General features: G+C 44.0%; 1 gene segment (V, D, J or C); it reads left to right on the top strand.

Annotated features, from left to right (window-relative positions):
- Nucleotides 1–9,317: 9,317 nt before the first annotated feature.
- Nucleotides 9,318–9,967, top strand: LOC125281437 (immunoglobulin heavy variable 4-59-like). The segment is given in 2 exon segments: nt 9,318–9,377; nt 9,459–9,967. Coding segments are annotated over 2 exon segments (555 nt in total).
- Nucleotides 9,968–10,266: the final 299 nt, after the last annotated feature.

Genomic DNA, 10,266 nt, shown 5'->3' with positions numbered 1-10,266 from the left:
AGCCCTCAGTTTGTTTCTCAGAGAACCAAAGACTGTAGGGGCGTCTGATTAGCACAGTCATTAAGCGTCTGCCTTTGGCTCAGGGCGTGATCCCGGCATTCTGGGATCGAGTCCCACATAGGGCTCCTCCGCTGGGAGCCTGCTTCTTACTCTCCCACTCCCCTGCTGTGTTCCCTCTCTCACTGGCTGTCTCTCTGCCACATAAATAAAAAAATCTTAAAAAAATAAATAAACCAAAGACTGTAGTAAGAGATGTAAACAGACATGATATCATACTCAAAGGGTCTGCACAACAGGAAGACCTAACAGTTATAAATATTTATGCTCCTAATTTGGGAGCAACCAATTATATCAACCAATTAAAAACCAAAGTAAAGAAAAACATTGATCATATTAGATTAATAGTAGGGGACTTCAACACCCCACTCACAGCAATGGACACATCACCTAGGCAGAAGATCAACAAAACTTCAAGGGCTTTGAATGACCCACTGGGCCCAATGGACTCTGAAGGCATATACCGAGCAGTCCATCCTAACACAACAGAATATTCATTCTTCCCAGGTGCACATGGAACATTCTCCAGAATAGATCAAATACTGAGTCATAAATCAGGTCTCAACTGATATCAAGAGATTGGGATCATTCCCTGAATATTCTCAGAGAGCATAGCTTTGAAACTGAAACTCAAACACAAGAGGAAATTTGGAAGGAACTCAAACACTTGGAGCTTAAAGACCATACTACTAAATAATGACTGGGTCAATGAGGAAATTAAAGAAGAATTTAAAAATTCAGAAAAACTAAGGAAAGGGAAACACAGCTGTTTGAAACCTTTGGGATACAGCAAAGGTGATCCTAAGTAGGAAATACATGGCAATACAAGAATGTTGCAAAAATGTAGAAAAATGTCAAATATGCAAGCTAACGTTACACCTAATGGAGCTACGGAGATAATAGAAAATAAAGCATTAACCAACAGGAGGGGAGAAATAATAATGATTAGAGCAGAAAGCAGAGAAATAGAAACCAGTAGAGCAGCAAAACAGATCAAAAAACCTAGAATCTGGTCCTTTGAAACAACTGTTAATTTGTATAATATCCTAAGCAGACTTATCCAAAGGAAAAGAGAAAGGACCCAAATTAACAAAATCGTGAATGAAAGGGTACAGATAACAACCAACAGCAAGGAAATACAATTTTAAGACCATAATATGAGCAACTATTTACCAATAAATTAGGACAATCTGGAAGAAATGGAGACATTCCTGGAAACGTATAAACTACCAAAACTGAAAAAGAAGGAAACAGATAATCTGAACAGACCCATATCCAGCAAGGATTTTGAAGCAGAAATAAAGACCTCTCAAAAAAAGACTCCAGGGCCAGATGGCTTCCCAGGGGAATTCCTGGTTCTAATTGTACTTTAATTATATTCTCAAGTTTGAAGTGGAGTTTTCAAAGACATCTACATAATTTATGAACACAAGAGGGCATAGAAACTCCTGCATTGACTGTTCAACGTCATCCTCTCCAGCTTAGTTGTTGTGGAAAGCACATTAATAACACATTCTCTGAGCTCCATATCTACATCTGCAGGGTGACAAGCACGTTTATTATAATATCTAAAACGGGATAGGCTGGTGAAGGGTAGTAGGGAGGGCATGTGTTACATGGTGCACTGGGTGTTATACACAACTAATGAATCATGGAACTTTACATGAAAAACTAGGGATGTACTGTATGGTGACAAACATAATTTAAAAAATATTATTATAAAAAGAATAAAAAAATAAAACTGGAAACAATCCCTATCCACACCAACCACTTAAAAATAAAATTTTCCCATGTTCACTCGTAGGAAAGCTGCCAAACATTAACAGATGTGCAGCAGAGAGAAATCTGGTTGAATTTTCAAGGATTTATGCAGAGCAAAAAAAATAAATAAATTCCTACAAATGAAATTACAAACACTATAATTGCACATCTATAATTTCTTCAAAATTAAAACTAGTCTAAGTAACATGAGAAATACCCAAGATATGTCAGGACAAGGAGAGAAAGGGAAGAGAGAGAAGGAATTCCCAGGAAAATATAGGAAATTTTAGGGAGAATTGATTTGCTCACTCTGGATAATGTTGATTGTGACACCTATGTATATCATATCACGCACTCTGCATATGTGCAGTTCATCCCGTTTCAAACACACACATCACAGTTCTTACAAAGAGAGATGACTCGGGAGGAACACACAGATATTGAAATGTTAGAAAATACACCTGCATGAACCCTTATTCTCTCTATATTTCAGGTAAACTCTAGAGCAGGTAAAATCATCCTGTCCCCACTACAGAGAGCTCCACATTCCTCAGGAGACTGGCCACTCTGTCCTCCAGGTGGGTCATGGGGCAGCAGGTCCTGTGGGAAGAGCACAGGGCCAGACTGGGATTAACTCTCACCCTGTACATGCTCTTGGACACTTCACAAACCCTCTAACATTCCGGGTGTAGGTTTAGAGTTCTTTATGGGATAACATGACACCTGTGCCAAGAGATTTGTGTGAATATCTAAAACTTAAAACACACATGAAGGCCAAGTATATACTCTGAAAAGTTATATCATGAAATATAATTTTTTTCAAAGGTGGTCAACACCACCAAAACAAAGGCAGTCATATCTGCTCTGTTTACTGACCTCTATGTCAGCATAGATCCCAAGCTGAATAAATAGTCAGAGGTCATGCAAATAGGGCCCTCCCTCCGCTGATTAAAGCACCCCAACCCTGACTCTGCAGCTGGGAGAGGAGCCCCAGACCCAGGGTTTCCAGGTGTTCCAATCAGTAATCAGGACAGAACACAGAGAACTCACCATGGAGTTGGTGCTCGGCTGGGTTTTCCTTGTTGCTCTTTTAAAAGGTAACTCATGCTGAACAAGAGACATGGAGTGTGTGAGTGGATCTGAGGGAGACAAACAGTGGGTGCGTGACAGTTTCCTGACCAGGATGTCTTGTGTCTGCAGGTGTCCAGTGTGAGGTGCAGCTGGTGGAGTCTGGGGGAGACCTGGTGAAGCCTGGGGGGTCCCTGAGACTCTCCTGTGCAGCCTCTGGATTCACCTTCAGTAGCTATGGCATGAGCTGGGTCCGCCAGGCTCCAGGGAAGGGGCTGCAGTGGGTCGCAGTTATTAGCTATGATGGAAGTAGCACATACTACGCAGACTCCATGAAGGGCCGATTCACCATCTCCAGAGACAATGGCAAGAACACGCTGTATCTGCAGATGAACAGCCTGAGAGCCGACGACACAGCCGTGTATTACTGTGCGAGTGACACAGTGAGGGGACATCAGTGTGTGCCCAGACACAAACCTCACTGTAGAAGGGGATCTGGACCAGCAGGGGGTGCACACTAGTCACCAGTTCTGTCCTTAAGCCCCAGGAGCAACTGTAGATTTAGGTTGTGGGCAGGTTTCCTGTCAGGGTCTGGGGCTTCCTCTCCATAGAGCAGTTGCCCACAGGGACCCTCTCTGGACACATGATTCTGTGCTCACCTCTTCACTCTCTGACTTAGAAAATTTTTCTAACGTGAAGGCAGATATAGTAAAAACCACAAAAAAACAGAGTCACTCACAATGTTTATTCCTGTCCCTAAATACCAATGAATTACAAATATCCTGGTGCTCACATCTGAACCTTCACAGGAATCCCAATTGCACTCACTGTGCATCACAGGACCACCCAGCTCAACGTGCAAATATCCTAGAAGCAGCATTAAGTGCGTGCTGGACATGAGGCTACAGAGGCATCGACAATGCAAAGCAAGTGCAGAATGTGTCTTGGTGGGGGTCACCGTCATAAACCAAATCACAGCATCAATGTTAGTGACAACGTGGGAAAGCAGTGGACACCTTCCTGGTGTTGTGTGGATGTAGAATCTGAAGATCTCTCTCTCTCTCTCTCTCTCTCTCTCTTTCTCACACACACACACACGCACACACACACTGACTACACAAGGGTATAAAACCTTTAACACGTTCACCTGATTTCTCTAGGAAATGTGGTCCTACAACAGAAATACACAGATACAGGAAGAACTCAAGAAGCAAGAATAATCTGAGATAAGCAACTGAAATTTACACCTAAAGGACCTAGAGAAAGTACAACTGAAGCCTAATACAGCTGAAGGAAGGAAATAAAGATTGGAGAAAAAATAAATATAAATAAATGTTATAAAAACTAAAAAACAACACAACAGATCAGAAAAAGTGTTATATGAATCATGGAACACTACATCAAAAACTAAGAATATACTGTACGGTGACTAACATAATAAAAAAATATTATAAAAAGAAGGAAACCAAGGTTAAACACTATAAAAATGTCTACCCTGAACAGAGGAACTTACACTTTCAATGCCAGCTCTAATAAAATACCATCAGCATATTTCAAAGAGCTGGAACAAACAATCCTGAAATTTGTATGGAACCAGAAAAGACCCGAAAATGACTAGGGAATGATGGAAAAGAAAGCCAAAGCTGGCAGCATCACGTTGCCTGACTGCGAGCTATATTCCAAAGCTGTGATCACCAAGACAGCACGGTACTGGCACAAACACACACATACATCAGTGCATCAGAAAAGAGACTCCAGAAACGGACCCTCAAATCTATGATCAACTACTCTTGGACAAATCAAGAAAACAATATCCAATCGAAAAAAGTTAGTCTCTACATTAAGTGTTGCTGGAAAAACTGGACAGCTACAGAGAGAAGAATGAAATGGACCATTCCGTTACACCCTACACAAAGACAAACTCAAAATGGATGAAAGACATCAATGTGAGCCAGGAATCCATCAAAATCTTTGAGGAGAATATAGGCAGGAACCTCTTCGACATCAGCCACAGTAACTTCTTTCAGGACACATCTCCAAGGCAAGGGAAACAAGCAAAAGTGAAAATTTGGGACTTCATCAAGATAAAAAGCTTCTGCACAGGGGCGCATGGGTGGCTCCGTCGTTAAGCATCTGCCTTCGGCTCAGGGAGGGATCCCGGCGTCCTGGGATCGAGCCTCACATTGGGCTCCCTGCTCTGCTGGAAGTCTGCTTCTTCCTCACCCACTCCCCCTGCTTGTGTTCCCTGTCTCACCGGCTGTCTCTCTGTCAAATAAATAAATAAAATCTTTTTTTAAAAAGCTTCTGAACAACAAAGGAAGCAGCCAACAAAACTAAAGGGCAGCCCAGAGAATAGGAGAAGATATTTGCAGATGACATTTCAGATAAATGGCTGATATCCAAGATCTCTAGGACTTATCAAACTCAACACCAAAAAAAAAAAAAAAAAAAACCCAGTCAATAAATGGTAGGAGACATGAGCAGACACTTCTCCAAAGAAGACAAACAAATGACTAACAGACACATGACACAATGTTCAACATCATTAGCCATCAGAGAAATTAAAATCAAAACCACCTTGAGATACCACATTACACCAGTTAGAATGGCAAAAATTGGCAAGGCAAGAAAAAAATGGTGCAGAGGATGTGGAGAAAGGGAAACCCTCCTACACTGTGGGTGGGAATGCAAGTTGTTCCAGCCACACTGGAAAACAATATGGAGGTTCCTTAAAAAGTTAACATTCGAGCTACCCTATGACTCAGCAATTGCACTAGTAGGTATTTTCAACAAACAGAGACACAGTAGGGAAAAGAAGGGTCATACGCACCCCAATGTTCCTAGCAGCAATGTCCACAATAGCCAAACTGTGGAAGGAGCTGAGATGCCCTTCAACAGAAGAATGGATAAAGAAGATGTGGTCCGCACACACAATGGAGTATTACGCAGCCATCAGAAAGGATCAAACATTGCATCAACATGAATGAAACCGGAGGGGTTATGCTAAGTGAGCTAAGTCAGCAGAGAAAGACAATTATCACTTGGTTTCACTTACAAGTGGAATATAAGGAATAGCATGGAGGACATTAGGAGAAAGAAGAGGGAAAAGAAGGGGGGAATTAGGAGGGGAGATGAACCATGAGAGACGATGGACTCCAAGAAAGAAACTGAGGGTTTTACAAGGGAGGCGGTTGGGGGGATGGGCAGGCCTGCCACAGAACTGATGGATATGAATATAACAAAATTATCCGACATGGAGTTCAGAGTAACAATGGTCAAGATGATGTGTAGACTTGAAAAAATATTAACAAAAATATTAACGAGAATTTAAAATCTCTAAGGGCAGAAACGAGGGCAAGTCTGGCAGAAATTAAAAATACTATGGTGGGGAGGGCACGTATTGCATGGTGCACTAGGTGTTATACGCATCTAATGAATCATTGAACTTTACAGCAAAAACCAGGGATGTACTCTGTGGGGACAAACATAATATAATAAAAAATATTTTAAAAACTAAAAATGCTATGAATCAAATGCAGTCAAAACTAGATGCTCTGACGGCCACGGTACATGAGGCAGAAGGACGAATTAGTGAACTGGAGGATGGGATGGTAGAAAGAAAGTTGAGACAGAAACTTGGCTCAAAAAATCCAATCTCAGGAATGTAGGTTCCGGGAGACTCAATGAACCGTTCCAATGTCAGAATCATCGGCATCCCTGAGGGGGTGGAGAAAGAGAGAGTTCTAGAAGAGATATGTGAACAAATTGTAGCTGAAAACTTCCCTAATCTAGCAAAGGAAACAAGCATTCGTAGGAAGATCCGTAGGAGAAGAAAGGGATAAAGAAAGGGGGGTAATCAGAAGGGGGAATGAAGCATGAGACACTATGGACTCCGGGAAAAAACTGAGGGCTTCAGCGCGGAGGGGGTAGGGGAATGGGATAGGCTGGTGATGGGCAGTAAGGAGGGCACGTATTGCATGGTGCACTGGGTGTTATACACAACTAATGAATCATGGAACTTTACATCAAAGAGCAGGGATGTACTGTATGGTGACTAACATAATATAATAAAAAAGAAGATTATTAAAAAAAAAGATCTGTGTCTTGATGCCCCGCAGTGTTGATCCCCTCTGTGACCCTGGTGTGCTGGCCCTACATGGGGAGGGGCAGTATATATTCTAATGGTAAACCCCTGTGACTCAGTTGGACTGGGTGTGAGACGGGACCTTCATGAGCTGTTCCAGAGATTATCTCATTCCTTAAGCACAGGACACCCCATGAGAAAGCTTTTCCCTGTTGCAGGTGCAGAGTGGGGTGCGGGATTGGAGGCATCCTGGCTTCCAGGATCTGCTGGAACATGAGGTCCAAGATCACATCTGAGGGTCTGTGCTCTACCCGTGGGGACCAGGACACCCCATCAGTCGTGCCAGCTGGAATCTGTGGGTGTTCAGAGACTCAGGAATCTGACCTCCTTCCTTTGGCTCATCCCATCACCTCAAGGCAAACTGTAAACGAGGAGCTTGACATTGGTAATTCCGTAAAGTACTTGCTCATACCAGGGAACAAAGGATGCCCAGAGAACGAACAATGAATACAGAAATGATGAAATAAACAAGAAAAGCAGTATATCACTATGAATTCTATCAGGAGTTCTCAGTGGAATCGAAGAAAGAAAACAACGTGAACCTGCTAATTTGTAACCTTACAAGAATCTTTCCCCTACTACCATGTGTGTTGAGATCTCCTGTGTGTGAGACGGAAGCTAAGGAGGAGAGGAAAAGAGAGAGAACATGCAACAGAGAAAATGACTTTTCCATTACAGATTCATAAATCATAAAGTCTTTATAATACATGCAGGAACCTGTCCATGAGGACCTCAGAGGTCAGAGAAATCAAGGTAAAGAAGCTCCATACTCCAGACGCTGTGTGAACGTTCACGTCCAGCTTCCCCTTCATCCTCCTCTTTCCCATGAGGATTTGAGGTCTGGATGGAGATGGGGGCACATCCTGGGGCTTGGACCCCTTTAGATGCCTGTGTAGTAGGGTCTGCATGTCTCACATTCTGTGGGAAGGGAACACCTCTCTACCGACTCAGTTAAATGTGTTCCTCCCTAGAACCATCTGTCTCAGGGTGAGTACAGGACCATATGGCTTGAATTTAAGGTGTCATTTTTTATTTAAATTCATTTAGCCAACATATAGAACATCATTAGACTCAGATGTAGTGTTCAACAATTTATCAGTTGCATATAAACATTTCTTTTCCATGGATGTAACTAGAGGGTATCGTTCTGAATGAAATAAGTCAATCAGAGAAAGACAAATATCACATGGCTTCACTCATATGTGGAACATAAGAAAAAGTGCAGAGGGGGGCGCCTGGGTGGCACAGCGGTTAAGCGTCTGCCTTCGGCTTAGGGCATGGTCCTGGCGTTATGGGATCGAGCCCCACATCAGGCTCCTCCGCTATGAGCCTGCTTCTTCCTCTCCCACTCCCCCTGCTTGTGTTCCCTCTCTCGCTGGCAGTCTCTATCTCTCTCAAATAAATAAATAAAATCTTTTTTAAAAAGTGCAGAGGATTATAGGGGAAGGGAAGGAAAACTGAATGGGATGTCATCAGACAGGAAGACAAACCAGGAGAAACTCCTAACTATAGGAAACAAACTGAGGGTTAGGGAAGGGAGGTGGGTGGAGGCATGGGCTGACCGGGTGATGGGCATTAAGGAGGGCACTTGATGTGATGAGCACTGGGTGCTGTACACAACTGATAAACTATTGAACACTACATCCGAAACTAATGATGTACTATGCGCTGGCTAGTTGAATTTAAATAAAATTTAAAACAAGAGGAAAAGAAGAAACGCATACCCACTTATCGCCCAATCCCTCTGCCTTGCTATCCACATGGATGAGCTTGTTTCTTTAGGTAAATCCTTGCGTATAGTTCCTAACACACCCTTTTGTAAATGGAGACGTACGCCATCATCCAGGACCCCATACCTGATTAGAAGGAGAGAATGGCCCTAAGAACGCAAGCAATCACGGTCTGGACCCTGGACTACTGCCTCATCCTCCAGGTATGTGAACAGGTGAATCTGAAGGTTAAAATTGCAGCCCACAGTCTAACAGCCCGACAAGAGAACACAAGAGAACCTTCGTGAGGTTTCCAAATCTTCATCAACTCCAGCACAAACCCACTCAAGTAACTGGGGCTGGAGAACAGTTCAGGCAGAACTCAGCCTAGATCTCTAGGAACAGGCTCAGTGGGTCCTCACACCACCCACCATGGGGACACCAAGAATTAGTGACTGTCACCAGGGCTCAGGATCTTTTAATGCTTCCCCGTCTCTGCGGGGACCCACATGCAAATCACCTGGGTGCTCCCAGAAGAAATCGGCATCACAGGCAGAGGCCAGCATGCTGGGTCTCCATCCTGCAGACAGCCATGCAGATGCTGTGGTCCCTCCTCTGCCTTCTGGCAGCTCCCCTGGGTAAGGGTCTGGACGCTCTGGGATAGACGGGGGCCTTTCTGTGGGATGGGACCGACTCACGATGACTCTCTTTATTCCTAGGTGTCCTGTCTCAACTTACACTTCAGGAGTCAGGCCCAGGACTGGTGAAGCCCTCACAGACCCTCTCTCTCAACTGTGTTGTCTCTGGGGGCTCTGTCACCAGCAGTTACTATTGGAACTGGATCCGCCAGCGCCCTGGGAGAGCATTGGAGTGGATGGGGTACTGGACAGGTAGCACAAGCTACAACCCGACTTTCCAAGGCCGCATCTCCATCACTGCTGACTCGTCCAAAAACCAGTTCTCCCTGGAGCTGAGCTCTGTGACCACCGAGGACACGGCCGTGTATTACTGTGCAAGAGGCACACAGAGGAGACATCAGTGTGAGCCCAGACACAAACCTTCCTGCAGGGACACAGTAGGGGCAGGACAGCAGGGGCCCTCAGAATCCACCAGGGGGTGCTCAAGAGTCAGGGGCACTCAGGAGACAGGGCACACTCAGATCAGCGTGCGGCACTCAAGACCCACAAATACACTTTCCACACCAGCAGCAGGTGCAGGTGGAGAGTAAACGCTCGTCTCCTGTCACCGTGTGGGGCATCCTCTCCATAAAACAGTTTCCCCAGGGGCCTCTCTCGAATAATGATTTCGTCTTACTCTTACATCTGTGAATACAAAGGTTGGTTGTAACAGGAGAAAACTATACTTCCATGCACAAAAAGCAGAACGTCACTTACATGGCTTCAGCTTTTCCCTAAATGACAATTATATACAGACATTCTGATGTCAGTCTGCCAAGTCTGTAGAAGTTTCAGCAGGACTCAACAACACAGCACCACACGAACCAGTGTACGAATGACGAGCCAGTAA

Source organism: Ursus arctos, unplaced genomic scaffold (assembly GCF_023065955.2).
Source record: "Ursus arctos isolate Adak ecotype North America unplaced genomic scaffold, UrsArc2.0 scaffold_42, whole genome shotgun sequence".
In the NCBI taxonomy this organism is placed as follows: domain Eukaryota; kingdom Metazoa; phylum Chordata; class Mammalia; order Carnivora; family Ursidae; genus Ursus; species Ursus arctos.
Note: the sequence above shows the minus strand (reverse complement) of the source record. Positions and strands in the feature narration are given on the sequence as shown.